Source organism: Antechinus flavipes, chromosome 5 (genome assembly GCF_016432865.1).
Source record: "Antechinus flavipes isolate AdamAnt ecotype Samford, QLD, Australia chromosome 5, AdamAnt_v2, whole genome shotgun sequence".
NCBI lineage: Eukaryota > Metazoa > Chordata > Mammalia > Dasyuromorphia > Dasyuridae > Antechinus > Antechinus flavipes.
The window spans coordinates 24,829,371-24,846,467 of NC_067402.1; the positions used below are offsets into that span (position 1 = coordinate 24,829,371).

General features: G+C 47.9%; 1 protein-coding gene across 2 annotated transcripts; it reads left to right on the forward strand.

The window, feature by feature from the left end:
• The first annotated feature begins 6,369 nt into the window (after positions 1-6,369).
• Positions 6,370-14,542, forward strand: EOMES (eomesodermin). 2 transcript variants are annotated; one of them, XM_052001594.1, is made up of 6 exons: positions 6,370-8,092; positions 9,704-9,858; positions 10,898-11,019; positions 11,541-11,699; positions 11,805-11,866; positions 12,652-14,542. In XM_052001594.1, exons 1-6 carry the CDS (start codon positions 7,197-7,199, stop codon positions 13,328-13,330), a joined length of 2,073 nt encoding a protein of 690 aa, XP_051857554.1. In that variant the 5' UTR covers positions 6,370-7,196; the 3' UTR covers positions 13,331-14,542. The 2 variants fall into 2 exon arrangements, with proteins under 2 accessions (XP_051857554.1, XP_051857553.1); XM_052001593.1 differs by having other exon boundaries at positions 6,372-8,092; positions 12,595-14,542.
• The last annotated feature ends 2,555 nt before the right edge of the window (positions 14,543-17,097 follow it).

Here is a 17,097-nt window from a genome sequence, read left to right on the forward strand (position 1 = left end):
AGAGGTAAACGGATCGCATTCTCATATAGCTCCTCTCGCAGAATCCTGGCGAGGGAAGCAATTTAGCAAAGTGAACGAACGTCGACTATTGCAGAAGGAAGGCATCGATAATCTCTGATTCTCTCGGAGGTCTGCAGAGGGAGATGCTCAGCTGAATTATTTATTCTCGCTCTAAATCTTAACCCCTTCCTCGGTTGCCAAACGCCTCCCTCCCCTTCCCACCTTCCCCCGCTTCTGAATAGCGATGGCTCGGCTTCTGACTCGCTCTAGTCCCTGTCCTGATGCCTTACTCGAGTTCCTCGAAGCTGCTTGCCTCCGTACGTTGGAATCTCACCGGTTAGACTACATCATCTACACAACAGAGCATGATCAGAAATAGAAAATCCTGTAGAGACAGTCATATGATTGGCTCTTCCCGGGGGCAGAGGTACCTCTGCCCAACTAGGACTCTACTGATGAGACGATGCTGACCCAGATTTTGCCCAAATATCCAAACCCATGTCTCAATATCTCGGGATGGGTGATAGAAGTCCGAGAACCTGCTTTCCGAACCCGGCTCTGCCATTTCCTACAGTGTGAATGTGGACAAATCATTGTAAACTCTGACTCTTGAAAGGAGTTCTTCCTCTAAAGTAAAGAAGTTGAGACCTCTGACCAAATGTAAATGTTTTTTGCACACAATAAGTGCTTAATAAATGTTTGTTGACTATTTAGTCTGTTTCTTCTACCAAGTATATTCCTGTGATATTGTCCAAATGAATTATTGGCCAATGACTAAGAATAACCTGAATCACGAGCAATTGTTGTGTGGACAGCCTGGTCTCTTCTGCTAACACATGTGTTCTTTCTTTTAAAAATTCCTTTATATATTATCTGCTGTCTTTCGTTTTCAGTTCTGCTAACATATCACCGAGGAAAGAGAGAGAGAGAGAGAGAGAGAGAGAGAGAGAGAGAGAGAGAGAGAGAGAGAGAGAGAGAGAGAGAGAGAGACTGACTTTAAAAAAATAAATTGCAATAGATTGTGATTCTGTACTCCTCCATCCTTTCAGTTAAAAAATGTGTCTATCCATATCTGTTATGTTTTTCAACCCTCACACTTCAGACCAAACATTTTTTTTAAATCTACTCAAATGGTTGTTGACATTTGTAAACAACTTATGGAAGGAAGTGGGTTTCTTGAGGAAGTTCATTCATATTCAAAAAAAGAAAGAAAATGCCTGCTCTCAAGATCAAGGTGATTTCAGGGGGGTGGGGATGGGGGGGAAGCTGACTCCTGCTTTCTCCTTCCCTGTTGGAAAGGAGAGTACTTTCACTTCATGGTTACAGTCTTAAAAGCTTGACCACCTTCTGGGTCAATTTTATCTCCTCAGGCACAAAGAAAAAAAGAAGAACCCTCCTTCCGATTTGAATCTGTAACATAATCATAGTGTTAAAATAAAACAATCGTCCATCAAACGTAATTATGTCATTTCCCCCAAACATTTTTTTTAATTTAAAGTTCTTCAATGAAAGCCTTTCAGTCCATTTCTTTTCCCACCTGTTGCATTTTCTATAATTAACAACATGTGATAAGCCCCTATTGTGTTACAAGCAATGTGTTTTTCTTTTTCTCCATTTTGAGCCCTTAAGTTTTGCCTAGTTTACTTTTCAAATTGTCAGAAATTTCTGACATACCTCTTATGTCTCTTGGAATAGCAGGCAAATCAGGATTATCCAATGCTCCTGACAATATTGGTTTTTCAACGTCTTGGTTCTCTAATTTGTAGTAAGTCATTTCTGTCATATCCAAATCTCAGCTGTTGCTGAAGATGCATTAAATAAACAGTTATTAATTGCCTACTACATGCCAGGCATTGTGCAAGATGCTGAATGTACAAAGACCAAAAAAAGAAAAAAAAAAAGAAACAATCTTTGACCTCAGGAAGCTTACATTTTATTGGTGAAAACAATATGTGAATAATACTTAGAAAATACACATAAATAAATTAATAATGATAATTAGCCTTCATATAGCATTTTAAGATTTGCAAAGTGCTCTATATAATTAACCTATATATAATAAAATGATGAGCTTACTACTTTAATCTCCAATTTTATCCTTTAAAGACTTATTGTATAAAAGAGTATCAATAGTAATTGTGGTTTGAAAGTTTTTTTTTTTTCCCAAATAAAATCCAGATGATACAGTGGTGGATCATTTGATTCAGTCAGCATCTATATGTTATGTTAAAGAGATTGACTCTAGGGTTATTTTTAATGCTCATTGTATTTCAGCCACAGAGTAAAAAAAAAAAAAAAATCTAAGTGAAATTGTCTCAGTGTGGGCTCCTGGAGTTGTCACCAGTCACTGTGGCAACACTGCTAAGGCTGCCAGACATCTTATCTTATGGGGTTTTTACTTGGAGAGAAATGAAACACTAACAATCTTGCATGAATGAAAACCACCTTGCACTCAGAAAACACACAACCAAGGTGGCAGATCTGGCTATCAGTGAACAAGGAGTTCCAAGGAGAGAACCAGAGATGGTGAAATAAAAGTTAACAATAACAAAAAGAGAGCCATAGATAAATAGTAAAAGGAACAGCCAGATACAAAAAACCTATTGACGTGTGCTCAGCGTCCAAGGGAAGCAGTGGTGACCAGTAAGTGTTGGAATGTTTTCCTAGGGTTAAAGTAGCTCAACAGCAAGTCTGCTTAGGATTTACAAAGTGTTTGAATAACAGAGACAATGTTTGGATAACACTTTTTTAGTGTGGGTGAAAATAATATAATTTATTGGGACATTTATATGGCCCTTGGTTGTGTATGTGAGAGAGCATACAGTGGACCATAAATAACATGCATATCTATCTATCAAGACCGCCACGATCTCTATGTATATTTATCTACAATTTGCATAGAACAATACTGACTGAACCGAGATGATTTTTTTCAAGTGCTTTGGAAATCCTTTGCACCAGAAATGAAGTCAGACCTCCTTCTAAGGTGAAGCTTCTGTGGGCTAAGTGGACAATAGCCTCCTATTATCAGGATCAGAGAAAATGAGAATAGGCTGGTGTGAACTTGTCCAGATACTAGTTCCAATCCTGTGCAAATCGTCATGGGATCTTTAAGAGCTCCACACAGCAGGCTGGGCCTCTCTCATTTTTAAGGCTTGCCTTCAAAAAGCCCTACACGCTATGCTGGAGTTTGAAAGGTGCAAGGTTTGAGCTAATCCAGCCATCAGTTTGGGGGCTGTGCTTCCAAGGAGTCTCTGTACTCCAACCCTGATGTTGCTATGTTTTTTGTTCTGTGTATCCCAATATACTGTCAGTGAAACCACATAAAACCAGACACCTCTCAATAAATGTCTCATTTAGCTTCATGGGTGCTTATGGGTGTAATTGAAATCAAACAGCAAGCACACCATAAAGTTCTTGTATTTACCTACCAAAATCTAAGGCTTGTGTTCTTTTACGTTTTAATTGAAGCATTTTCAAGAGTTTTCATTTTCAGTGCCCTCTCCTCCAGTTCATTCCTTAAAAAGGCTATTCTTATTTTCATCCTATGGCTGGGGGAGGTGGAGGGTAGGGATGGGGAAGGTTACAGTTTCTCTTGCTGTAAATAAAGTTTCTGGTGGGAACTCAAAAGTGTCAACTGAAGTTCATGATTATTTACTTGTCCTCCTTCCATAGCTGCACCTTCTCTGGAAAGGAAAGCAGGGACATAACGAGCATTGTATTGCCAAACTCTAAATATCCAAAGATATTATTTTCATATTCTCTGTTGAAAAAAATCAAAAACCTGTTGAGAACATATAATATCTATTTTCATATATATTATATTTATATGAAAATGTAAACAAAGAGAAAGTCTAAAAAGTCCAGTCTCCAGAAGGCCTGTGTTCTTAAACTCTAGAAGGCAAATACATGAGGTGAATTCTGACTTCTGTTTCTGTCACTGTAACCTAGCCTCAGTTTCTACATCAGTAAAATGAAGGTGGGGGCTCTACCGGGTTTAAGAAACATTCTCTACTTAACCAGCCACTCCTGGCTGTTTAGACTATATAGGAACCGATTAAAGAAATGCATCTTTAAAAGCTGCACAATGCCTTGAGTTCAAAGTTGACACCTTTGAGATTTCGCTGATCCCAAAGCTCTCCACCAGTTTAGAACCCGGGACTAGAACTCCAGGAAGGGTGGCTGGAACCTCACTCATTCTCCAAGCCTTCTGGCCGCATCCAGCTGCCTAAGACGAATGTCTAGATTTCAGAGAGACTGAACGAGTGTAAAGCCTTAGACTGCCAGTGTCTCCCACTTGCAAAACCCAAGGATACCTGCGCTCTTGTTCCGGAGTTCTCAGAGCGGCTGGCAAGCGGTCCCGGTATTGGTGGCAACCCTTTCCTCTGCACCCCCACTACCAATCTCCAGCCCCTCTAAATGCACAGTGAAATCTCACTTCCAAAGTACCCAGAACTCTTGAGGGCGCGCTGACCAGTTCCCAGAAAACTCACTTCCCAGGGGGGATGGAGGAGATGCGGGGGTGGGGGGTATCGAGGAAGAGGTGCACCGGCTCAGGAAGGAGACTCTAAGGGCAAATGGCCTTCGAGTAGATCTAGGAGAGGGAAAGAGAGCCCCCTTTGGAGGCTGAAGACGCGGGTCCAGTAATGATCCTCTAGCGCTCCAGGCCCGAACGAATTTGTCAGTGGTTCTGCCCCTGACGGTGAGTTTCGCGCCGAGGTGCTGAAGGGCAGAAGGCCGGTTGGAGCTTCCCCAACCCGCTTCTGCCCCGGTCGAGCCGCCCCCCGATCCCACCTTTCCTTACCTCCTTGGCGAAGCCCGCGTTCCCCTTTCCAAACCCCAATCCCGGGAGCGGCGTTTCCCGAGATCGAGGATCTGGAGGGAATTTCCATCTCCCTCCGATCTGGGGGATGGAGGGGAGAAGGAAGGAGGAAAGAGCGGGAGAAGCCCCTCTCCGTCCACCGGGCTGGGTTCCGTCTGTCCGTTTTCCCATCCACGCCGTGCCTTTGTCGCTCTTTCATTATTTCTGGGGGGTCGGAGTGTGTGTCTGCGAGATCCTGCCATGGCCCTTTCCTTCACCGCGTCGGGGATGACTGGGGACGCGGCTTGTCGTTCCCTGTTCTACCGAGCCGGAATTCGGCTGTTCTCCGGAGCCTGGAAGGAAGATGCTTGCCCGGGGTAATTGCTTATTAACGGCGAATATTCATAGGGCCTTCCCCCCACCCTCCAGCCACGAAATTGCATGTGCCTGGGTTTTATTAGACATGTGTACATATATACATGTATGTAATGTGCATTTGGGGATGGATATTAGCTTTCTGCTTGGATTTACGTTCTCCGTAAGAAAGTCAGGCAGCTGGGGCAAAGGGCTTAATTCAATAGCAAGCTGATTAATGCACTAATTATCCTACCTTCTGGGTTTAACTACAGAAGAGAGGCGGGGGCGGGGAGGGGGGGTCTTAACGCCTCGGCTAACGGGGAATAATTGTTTAACGATGCAAGGCCCAATTTAAGATGAGCTGCTAGGGGTTTAAGGTTGGGGAGGGGCGAGGAGAGGATGTGGAATCCATGAAAGCCCGAGCTGAGCCTTCAGACTTTGGGAAGAAGATGCTGGGTTTTTAAAGAAAAATCATTTCCCGGACAGCTGAGGGATGGTGGTGGTTGGTGGTGAGGAAGCTCCTAACGAAATCCTTTAGGCTTCATCTGACCAAAGCTACTCAAGGTGGGGAAGGAGGGGAGAAACTATCCGTTTTATCTAGACCTTGATGCACTCGAGATCTGGGGCTGACCCGGGTGCACAAAGCTTCTCCAGGTCAAAAAGGGATCTGGGAAAGGTGATGGAGAGTCTCCTGGGCGAGGGGACAGAGCGCACACTCTACCGAGTGATTCCCAGACCCTGTAGCCTGATCTCTCCCCCTCGAATCCTTTACACACTCCGAGGGAGAACAGATTAAAAGGGTGCAGGGAGAGGGAGAAAGTGGCTCAGGCGTGGAAAGGAAAGAAATCCCTTTCGCTCGAACAGTGGGAAGGCCTTCCCCTCCAGAACTCTGAGAAACAACAGCCTGACCTTGCACTCTCTGGCCCGCACCAATGTTTCTGGTGAAAGGGAGCAACCTGGAGAGTCTATTCCTACATCCCTTTCCCACTCGACTTCGCTCCGATTCCTCTATCCCTTCGCTTTCAAGAATTGCTGCAGCCAGAATTTGTCCCCCCCTCCTCCTCCTCTTCCTTCCCCCTTGTCCTCCTCCCCCTCCTTCTTCTCCTCCTCCTCTTCCTCCCCTTTGTGGAGTCAGCTAGCTCTCTCCCGTCAACCTGATCTCTCTTTAGTGTAACGCCCTAGGAAGCCAGGACGTCTCCGTAGTCCCTTAAATCCATACTAGGGGCGCTCTGAAGGATTCCCAAGACTAGGGGAACAGTCGCTTCGAATGGACCCCCACCTCAAGGCGCGCGAGCTCCTGCCGACCCTCGTTAGTTTGCTCGATTTTTGAACCTCATCTTTCCCTCCCTTGAGCTCCTGTTCTGCCCTTAGAACCTAAGCGACCAAGAAAACTCCGGGCTGATTCTCGCCGCAGGAGCTGGTTTCCAAGAGATGGAAAGAAAGAAAAAGAAAGTCACAGGTGACTTGTTCCAATTAGTAAACGTCTAATTAAATTAGTGTCAGATTAAAGCAGCCAATAGGGCCGGCCTTTATCGGGGAGAGGGGGCGGGGGGGAGAGATGCCAGGAAACGAAGCCCCTCCCCAGCCTCGCCTATATAAAGTTGGAGGTGGCGGCCGGCGGACTGGCTTCTAGTTGGCTCTCGAGCCAACTTTCGCTGGAAGATAGCTGTGAGAGGAGCGAAAGAGGGGTAGTGGACAGGTGGGGGAGCAAAGCGGGCGCTTCCCCCTGGTCCGAGGTTGCCGTTGCCCTCGAGCAGCCTCCTTTAGGACCGACCTTCCGAGAAGGGAAAGGACTTGAGTTTGTCCTTTAGTTTCCACTCGCTGCCTTCGATTATTATCTGAGGGAAAGGAGCGCTGCGTGCCGGGGCTCTCTAGTGCCCGGCGGCCGGTGGCAAGGGGGTCGGAGGAGCAGGAGCGAGGAAGGGGAGCTGCTAGTCTTCTCGGAAGAGGGCGCTGCCTTCCCTCCAGTCTCGGCGAGGCTCTCGGAGGCTAAGGGAGAAGCCCAAGCGTCGGGTCGCCTTCAGCGCCGGGGCGGAGAATGCAGTTGGGAGAACCGCTCCTAGCGAGCGCTGTCCACTTGCCCAGCGCTCACTTCTACCCTCTGGACAGCGGAAGCGCGAGCGGCGGCGGCGGCGGCGGACCCCACCACGGCGCCGGCTCTCCGGCGCAGAGGCTGGACGCGGACAAAGGGCAGAAAAAGTTCCGGGCCGGCCTCGCGTGCGAAGCTGCGCGGGAGTCCGCCTCGTCCGGAGCCGGGGCCGCGCCTCCAGGTATGCTGAGCGACGCGGACGCTGCGGACACCTTCTCCAGCGCCGCCGCCGTAGCCAAGCCCGGAGCCCCGGACGGCCGCAAAGGCTCTCCGTGCGGGGACGAGGAGCTGCCCTCGGCCGCGGCGGCGGCGGCGGCGGCGGCTGCCGCGGCGGCGGCCGCTGCGCGTTACCCCATGGACAGCCTGAGTCCGGACCGCTACTACCTGCAGTCACCGGGGCCGCCGCAGGGCGCCGAGCTGGCCGCGCCCTGCTCCCTCTTCCCCTACCCGGCGGCGGCGGCGGCGGCGGCGGCGGCCCAACACAGCTCCGTGTACCAGGCCCCCAACGGCGCCCGCTACCCCTACGGCTCCATGCTGCCCCCCGGAGGCTTCTCGGCTGCCGTGTGCTCTCCCGGGAGGGCGCAGTTCGGCCCCGGGGGCCCCGGAGGGCCGGGCGGCGGCGGGCCGGGCGGCGGGCCCGGCGGCTATCAGTACGGTCAGAGCGGTCCCGGCGCACTCTATGGCCCCTACCCGGGGGCAGCCGCAGCCTCGGGCTCGTGCGGCGGCCTCGGCGGTCTCGGGGTGCCGACCACTGGCCTGCGCGCCCAGGTCTACCTCTGCAATCGGCCCCTGTGGCTCAAGTTTCACCGGCACCAGACGGAGATGATCATCACGAAGCAGGGCAGGTGAGTGCCCAGGGTCCTTAGGAAGTGTCTCCGGGAAGCCCGGGCTGCGCACCTTAGTACCGGTTGGGTTCTGGGGGCTTCGGGGAAGCGACGAGTAAAAACCTTCCGGCCGTTGTGTGCTGGGCTCCTGCAGCCTGCCAACTCCATCCCCTTTCCCGACTCCCACTCCCTTTCCTGACTTCCATCCCCTGTGTGCTCGGGACTAGATGGGCACCTCAGCTCCAGTCCTACCCCTTTGGCAGGTGACTGGGCAAAAAGGAAAACTCAGAGAATTCACCCCCTGTCCCCTACGTCCTCCCTGTGGCTGCAGCGGGTGGGGGTGTTCAAGGAACCAAGGATGAAGAAGAGCCAAGACCCCCCAACCGCACTGCCCCGCGGCCTTCCCTGTAGGTAGTTCCTCTTCCACGGCTGGAAGCACGACGGTTTAGGGCTTGTTTCCCACCTTAGCGGGATGGAGAAGGAAGCTGGGGACTCTGTGCAGTCCCAGGATGCGTTTGTGAAGTCGCCTCTCTCGGGGCCCATTTTGTCGAAGGCCCTTTCCGGTGATCGTATCCTGAGCTGTTGTGACCCCAGTCACCCCAGAAAAAAACCCCAGAGCCACAGCATCCCTGTCCCAACCGGGATGGCCCGTTATTCTCTCTAGAGCCTATGAGATGCCAGAGGCCCAAGTGGTCAGAGGGGATCCTGGGCCCTTCCCTGAATGATATCTTGGAAACAGGGACTTAGATGACAATCCTGGAAGAAATCTGCTCCCAGATTTTGACTGCTGGTGGTGAAGAAGCTAGTCGAGTAAGGAAACGACAATTCTGCCTCGGGCTAATAGCGAATAGCTTGTGGTCCCAAAACTTTGTAAGGTTTGCAAAAGCACTTTGTCACACCAGACTATCGAGATAAATCGTATCATTAGGCCCAATATGCAGATGAGAAAAGTGAGGTTCAGAGAGGATTTACCTATTATCACCCACAGATAATAAGATCTGTCGCGGGTTGATATCCAGGTTTTCCTGACACCTAATTCCAAACTTCAGTGCTCTATTTACTACACAAGTTTCCCGTCTTTCTCTTTTTTTTTCTTTTCTTTCTTTCTTTTATTCTTTCTTTCTTTCTTTTTTTCTTTCTTTCTTTCTGTCTGTCTTTCTTTCTGTCTTTCTCTCTTTCCTTTTCTTTCTTTCTCTCTCTCTCTCTCTCTCTCTCTCCCTCTCTCTCCCTTCCTCTCTCCCTCCCTCCCTCTCTCCCTCCTTCTCTCCGTCTCTCCCTTCCTTCCTCCATCCATTTCTTTCTTTCTCGATTTCCTTCTTGATTTCTTTTCTTTCCTACTTCCCTATAAATAAATCTAGATATGAGTTCCCTATATTATCCTGACCTCTCCCTTCCCTCCTGCCTCCTCTTCCCTCCCCTCTCCTCCCCATGCATACATACACATGGGCAGTTTCTGGTTCTTATCTTCTCCAAGTCCCAGGGGTCAAGCTTGATAGGAATAAAATCAGATTGTCTCCTGCCTCCTGGGAAGGAAAGGCCAGAATTTAGGAGTGAATTTCTCTGTTCCCTTTTGGTTTCTGGCTTGGTGGCAACATTGTGCTTAAAGTTCACCCTTTCTTCTTTTTTACACAGGAGGATGTTTCCTTTCCTAAGCTTCAACATTAATGGACTCAATCCCACAGCCCACTACAATGTGTTTGTGGAGGTGGTGCTGGCCGACCCCAACCACTGGCGATTTCAAGGGGGCAAATGGGTGACTTGTGGCAAGGCTGACAACAACATGCAGGGTGAATAAATTAGTGGGGGGAAACTGGGGAAGGGGTGATCACAAAAGACTGAAGTTTTTTGGTATATATTTACATAATTCACATTTCTTATGATTGTGGAATGTTAGAACTAAAAGGGACTCTAGAGCTCATCTAATTAAACCCACTCATTTTACAGGTTAAAAAAAAATGAAGCCAAGAGAGGGGAATTGGTAGACCAAGGCAATATAGCTGTCAAGTCACTGAGTCAAGATTCAGAAGAATCTTCTGACTCCAAGTCTAGTGCTTTCTCTCTAATATAACTGTTTAATTGTATATCCTTTTTTGAATATTTTTTTTCTTGAAGCCTAATGGTCCAAAGTTGTGTGTATGTGTTAGGAACAGGCGGAAGAAACTTTCTATGTCCATTTTATTTTCAACATATACAAAAGATCAAAGAGCAAAATCTATTTTTTTAATAGATTCAATCTTTCTGTTTCTAAATGACAATCTGATGGGACAAAAGTCACAAGAGACCAAACATGCTCTTTGCAAGTACTGATCGAAATCCAACTTTTAAAAATGAAACCATAAAAGAAGCATGTTTAACCGCTTAAAATGGAAGACAATTTCAGCATGATAAAAGCTAATCTAAATTCCAAAAGATAGAGGCAGATATCTATGCTACATCCCCTCCCCCCCAAAAAAAAAGAAGTAAGATTTTTTAAATTCACCCTAAAAGTGGACCTCTATAAGTTATCCACAAGTACAGTCCAGTATTTGGACAGTTAGACTTTAATACTTGTATTTGAGTTTGGTATGACTTTTTGGCTAATACTTTTGTCCAAAGAATTTTGAAAGCAGAGCTCAAAAAATGATAGAATGGAAAGGATGTCCCTATTTCTGGACACAGTGAAGAATCAGAGGGCGAGAATCTTGACAGCTCATTTATATAAAGCCCTTTAAGGCATACAAAACATTTTTTATGTTTCTAGTCCTTATGACCCACCCTGAAAGTCCAGGAGCCCTGGAGACAAGAGTTGTATCTTACCTTTATCTTTCTATATTCTTTTTTTTTTAGGCAACAAAATGTATGTTCACCCTGAGTCTCCCAACACTGGCTCTCACTGGATGAGACAGGAAATCTCCTTTGGGAAACTGAAACTTACCAATAACAAAGGCGCTAATAACAACAACACTCAGGTAATATGCCCTAAGATTCCCTAGATTCAACCTTGGAAGTGGAGAAACTTTTTGTGTCAAGAATCTTGAACTCTCACCCTAAAATATTCCTCTAAATTATGACCATTTTCTCTCAACTTCCTGCCCCAAACTCAGCAATCCACCCCACACCATCTCTTACTGAGTTGTTGATGCAGTTAGGTCCAAAGCTTACTATTGTAGTAGGACATTGGAGATAATGTCTCCCGCTGGGCAGAAACCTCTCTTACCAAACCCCCTGGAAAGTTTTGAATCTTGTTGCTAATACCATCCTGAAGCCAATACCTGGTGGTGCTGGGAAATGTGTCACGCTAAGTACTTGATGGTTACCATCAGGCCTTTAACAAAAAGGAATTTTAGGACTATTGTATTAGGGGAAAAGACATGTTGCTTGTAGACACGGTGCTTACAGACACACATTAATTAAAGCCTTTGAACAACTGCCTGTATTTGAATCTCTAAAATGTCTTTCTAGATATGGTTATTCTTTTTCCCATTCCCAGATGATCGTTCTACAGTCTCTTCACAAGTACCAACCTCGGCTTCACATCGTAGAAGTGACTGAGGATGGTGTAGAAGATCTTAATGATTCCTCCAAGACTCAGACATTCACTTTCTCTGAGACCCAGTTCATTGCTGTGACTGCTTACCAAAACACTGATGTGAGTCAGCCCCAAAGACTGAAGACCCTCTTTAGTAATGAACTATATATGTTCAGCCTCCCAAAAGTGCTCAATATTTCTCTCTTTTTTTTTTTCCTCCTCTAGATCACGCAGCTGAAGATAGACCATAATCCATTTGCAAAAGGCTTCAGGGACAACTACGATTCGTAAGTGGAGCTTTATTCATCTTTGTGTAGTTAGAGTGCACAGGTTTTGAGCTAGAAAAGCTCTCAGAGGCCACCCAGACCCCAACCCCGCATTTTACAGCCCCAGAGAAGTAAGACTTGGCTAAGGGTTGCACAAGGAGTAAGTAGCAGACCCAGAATTTGAAGTCAGGTTCTCAACTTCAAATCTGGAGCTCCTTTCTAGCACAACTCGGCCCAAGAATGCTTCATACAAACACCTTCATCCAAAAATCGTTAGGGTTTTATTTTGTTGCTTTTTATTTTGCTGTGTCTTACATTGGCTGCTACTTGGTTTCCTTTTAAAAACTTCCCTGAAAAGGTTTTTTTTTTTTAGAAACTTACAGACTTTTTAAAAAGTGAAATTAGCTTAAAATATATGGACAGTCTCCAGACAGGGGGAGAGGTGGTAATTTAAGGTCCGCCTGTTCTAGCCCCTGCATAAGGGAGTTGTTAGAGCTTCATCATCAATATCTGGAGGGGAAAGATGCCAGGTTGGGGCCGGAAAAGAAAAGATGAGATCAAACAGATAGACCTGTGACCACCTCGGGCTGACCAGGGAACCACTGCCAATCTGAAGTTCTAGAAGGTCCCTGAGACCTCCCTTCCCCCCTCCCCCCACCCCAAGCCTCTTTCAGTTCTGGGAAGTGGAGTGGTCAGGAGTGATGGTAGGTTTGGGGTTTTTTTTTTAAGTGTTTCTCTTTATGTTGTAGCATGTACACCGCTTCCGAAAATGACAGGTTAACTCCATCTCCCACGGATTCTCCTAGATCCCATCAGATTGTACCAGGAGGTCGCTACGGAGTTCAGTCCTTCTTTCCGGAGCCCTTCGTCAACACTTTACCTCAAGCGAGATATTATAACAGCGAGAGAACCGTCCCACAAACCAATGGTCTCCTTTCCCCCCAGCAAAATGAAGAGGTCTCCAACCCTCCTCAGAGATGGCTCGTGACTCCTGTGCAGCAACCTGGAGGCAACAAACTGGATATAAGTTCCTATGAGTCAGAGTACCCTTCTAGCACCTTGCTGCCCTACAGCATTAAATCCCTGCCCCTCCAGACGTCCCACGCCCTGGGCTATTACCCTGACCCATCCTTCCCTGCAATGGCAGGCTGGGGAGGCCGAGGCTCTTACCAGAGAAAGATGGCAGCTGGGTTGCCATGGACAGCCAGAACCAGCCCTCCTGGTTTCTCAGAAGATCAGCTCTCCAAAGAGAAAATCAAAGAAGAAATTAGCTCTTCCTGGATAGAGACCCCTCCTTCCATAAAGTCTCTAGATTCAAATGATTCTGGGGTGTATACTAGTGCTTGCAAGAGAAGGCGGCTCTCTCCCAGCACCTCCAGCAACGAAAATTCCCCGTCGATAAAGTGTGAGGACATAAATGCAGAAGACTATAGCAAAGACACTTCGAAAGGCATGGGCTACTATGCCTTCTATACAAGTCCCTAAAGCATTACGTTACTCCTGTAAAATTGGCCAGTTTTTAAGGTGGACTTGGTGTGTGTGGTTGGGCTTTTTGTTTGTTCGTTTTCGGTTTTGTTTTGTTTTGTTCTGTTTTTGCCTAGGTTGCCAAAAAGACTTTTGCCTCCCACCTCGAAGCATACCGTGTGGTGCAATTCTTTATAGAAGGTGCCAAAGCTTTTTGATTGCTGCAGGTAATGGGAACCAACCTAGTAGCTTATTTTTTTAAGTGTGATCCATTAATGGCGTATACAGATTTTACATTTTAACTCTCAAGGATAGCAAGGGTCTGCTTTTAACCACGTGACATATTTATTGGGGACACTAAACCTTCAGTGAGGTAGACTTTGGGGTCTGTGAGGTGGAGATGATGGACTGCTGGGAATCCACTCGCAGCCAGCCCTCATTTTCTCTTTCAAAATCTCCAAACAAAGCAGAGCAGCAGAGAGTGTGACAGAGGCTTTCTAAATCTGAAGGGGCAGAGCTGCACCTCCTGACTCCACTGAGGTCTTTGGCAGAGCAGAGCTGCCTTTCCCCTGGATGGTGAGATCCAGTGCCTGGCAGAGGAGCAGCCCCTTTTTGTAAAGGTGCAAGTTGAACCTAAGGTTTTCTCCTCTTGCTCTCAGGCCCCCAGAGCTAGCCTGGTTTGCCTCAGCACACGCCTGCCGAACTTAAGAAAAGCTAAAGCCATTCTGTTGTTGGCATTAAAAGAGCCCTGTGAGAGAGGAGGAGGTCACCAAAACTAGAGAATTAAAAGTGTACAGTTGTGTGTGTCTAGGTACACTGTAGAATACTGTGGAATATCTTGTCCAAATAGTCTACATAGGAGTCCTGCTAAGATCATGTAAACTTGGTGCTTTGGCCTTGTAAAAGATTATCAAAATACTGGAGGCAAGAGGCCTGATTTTGGAGGGGAGTGGGGTTCGATGCCCCCTCTTTTAAGTACTTGGGAAAAATAATCAACCTGATTACTTTGTAGGTAGGAAAGAATGTATTTTTCAGCTCCCCTGTACTAACTTGAAAATGTGTTTAAAAATAACAACAAACAAAACTTCGTTTTCACCTTTTTTCCCCCCTTCTTGGTGATGCTATCCATTTCAAAGCCAGTGCACCAGTTTATGAAGGCTTTTTAGAGATCTTGGGTTTTGTATGTACAGTCATGGTCATTTTTAATAAATGTGGTGCATTAGGGGGAATGGAGCGGACTCTTTGTTCTGTATGTATGCATGATTTTTTTTTGTTTGTTTGTTTGTTTCCAGAGGTGAGGATCTATCTTGAGCTCCTGGGGTTCTTTGGGAGGAGGTGGTTCTCATTCTCTCTCTCTCCTCCAACTTGAGTCAAGGTAGTTCTCCCAGGCTACATGGGTCACCCTGGACAGCGTACTGTTGCTTGTTTGCTCAAGCTTTTGTTTTTCTGTAGATCTCAGATTGGGGATGATTTCCTCTCTCTCACTTGAGGCCGGAAGGGGAAGGGGAAGGGGGAGGTGGGAATGGGACGAAGAGAAGGAGGAGGAATAACGCTTTCCAGGTCCTGCTGGGAGGACAAAGACCTTGGACCCCCAAGGCTTAGAGCATGCTCTTCCGGGGGGCAGCTGCAGTGGTTGAGGAATGAAAGGTGGAGGAGGGGAGGGAAGACAAGGTTGGACTTGTGAAAACTGTGTTAGACCCAGGGCTCGTCTCTTTGGGGGAAAGGGGTGCAAAGAAGGGCCAGAAGGAGGCTTTTGTAGCTGCCTCGTTTTAGAAAGCCCTGAGTTTATTCATCCCCCTTCCCAACCCAGCTCTTGGGCATCTATTTGTGATCTGCTAGTCCCGGCTTCTGCCCCTTGGGTTTGGGCACGGCGGTGGGGGTAAGTAAAGAGCAGAGGCTGTGGGAGGATCAAGCAGGGCGCATGCTTTGCACCAGCCCACGTGGGCTACCCCGAACCCCCCTTCCCCGCTCCTCCCTGACCCTTTTAGAGACCCACAAGTTCCTGTCCCCCACTCCATGCATGTGTAGGCTCCGCGCCGCGGGCTGAGTAGGGTTTGCTCAGATTGGGTTTCGCCACCTCGACTCCTTCACACCTCGGGCTTTTTTTTTCTGAAATTTGTCAAGCTGCGGGCCCGGGAGCGCTTTCTTCAGTATCCCGCTTCCTCAGACCAGAGGCTGGGGGAGGAAGCCGAGAGGCCGGGCCACCCTGCCCACGCCCACGCTCCAGACCAGCCTCGGGCGTCCTACTTCGTCTTGGGCGGTCACGGTTTGAGCCCCGACGCTCTCTGATTCGGGTTCAAACACACGAATTTGTGTGAATTTCCAACTCAGGTCAATTTCCGGACGTGATCAATTTCTAGCTCGCGTCAATTTCCAGGCTTCAGCCCGCGGCTTGGAGGTAGGCGCTGGGCAAACAGGGGCCACATTAGCTCAATTTCTGTCCAGATCCTTTAACTCAATCCCCATTTTTTCACCACCTCCCTGCCAGTAAAAATCGTTCCAGAGCCGGATACCAGCTCCGGCAAATTCCTGCTCCACGGGGTATAGAAGAAAAGGAGTGTCCGAGAGATAAAGGAACCCTCCCTTCCCATCCCTCCCTCCGCGCCCAATTTCTTCCCCAATCCCCTGTCTGGACCGGCACTTCGGCTTATCTGAAGAAACCTCCTTTCCCAGTCTCAAAATCTTTTTACTGCTAGACCCAAGCCGGTTGAAGTTCAGGGTAGAAGCGGAGATAGTTGCTAAGTGCGCCGCGGGGAAATGCAGCTGCTAAAAGGATTAGGCTAGACTGCAGTGCAAACAGCCCCAACCTCTTCCGCACGGAATTAAGGCGGCCGAGTCCCTCACCTCAACTTCTGGTCTTCCCCTCCACCCCTTCTCTCCCTTACTTGTTTGGCCCCTCTAAAGGCTGATGCGGTCAAAATGCTGGATCTCCAAGCGCTTACGCTATACTCTTTCTCACTCCAAGTTTGAAACCAGACTTCGTTAAACGAGACATCTATTTTTCGTAAGCCTGCACCTCAGACACTGAAGGAGAGAAGAGTCACATTTTATTGGGGGGGTGGAGGGGGAAGAAAGAAGGAGGGAATGAAATCTCCGAGGGTAATTTGCTTTTGAATCGATTTATATGCCCCAATCTTCCCAGCTCGTTCCCCCATAATGAATTCAGACTCGCGGGACGGGATCTTGCGGTTCTGGTCCTCCCCGGGACCCGCAAACACCCGGACCTCTCGTTTCCCGAGTGCCCCCCGACCCACTCCAAGGGAGTGAGCTGTTCCCGAACGTGAGTCGAGCTCCCCCTCCTCATCCTCCTTCCCAGGGTTGTCAAACGCCAATTACCAGGGAAACGCAGCGTCGAGGCGCTCTGCGACCCGAGCCCATTTCAAGTCCCAGTATATTTTTGCACTGTACAGTAAAAAAAGAAACGGGGACTTGTGAAAAGTCCTCACACTGTTTAATAGAAACGTAAGTGGCTGAGTGGCCCCAATTAACACCTTGTGATGATAAGGCATTCCTAAGATGGAGTGTCAGACACCAAATTGTGAATAAATGTATCTAATTAATCCTCCTAGGATGACACCGATAAACAAGCCTATATTTAAATAAAGATCAAGGGCTCCCGATGGCTCCTATTGTTTACATCCCCCTCCACTACCACGCCCAAATCAGATAGAAGTTGCCGCGCAACCGCGGCTCTGTTTGCTCCAGTCTGTCTCCCCTGGCCTCCGACCGAGGGACAGAAGCTGGGCTTCGCCCTACTCCGCGACTGGGTCAAAACCCTGGAAGCTGTC

What these genes read in the sequence shown, in the direction of transcription:
- EOMES (XM_052001593.1), top strand. Translation starts at nt 7,197, where the DNA reads ATGCAGTTGGGAGAACCGCTCCTAGCGAGCGCTGTCCACTTGCCCAGC. An exon ending in ATCATCACGAAGCAGGGCAG is followed by an intron (nt 8,093 to 9,703) that starts GTGAGTGCCCAG and finishes TTTTTTACACAG; the next exon opens with GAGGATGTTTCCTTTCCTAA. An exon ending in CTGCTTACCAAAACACTGAT is followed by an intron (nt 11,700 to 11,804) that starts GTGAGTCAGCCC and finishes TTCCTCCTCTAG; the next exon opens with ATCACGCAGCTGAAGATAGA.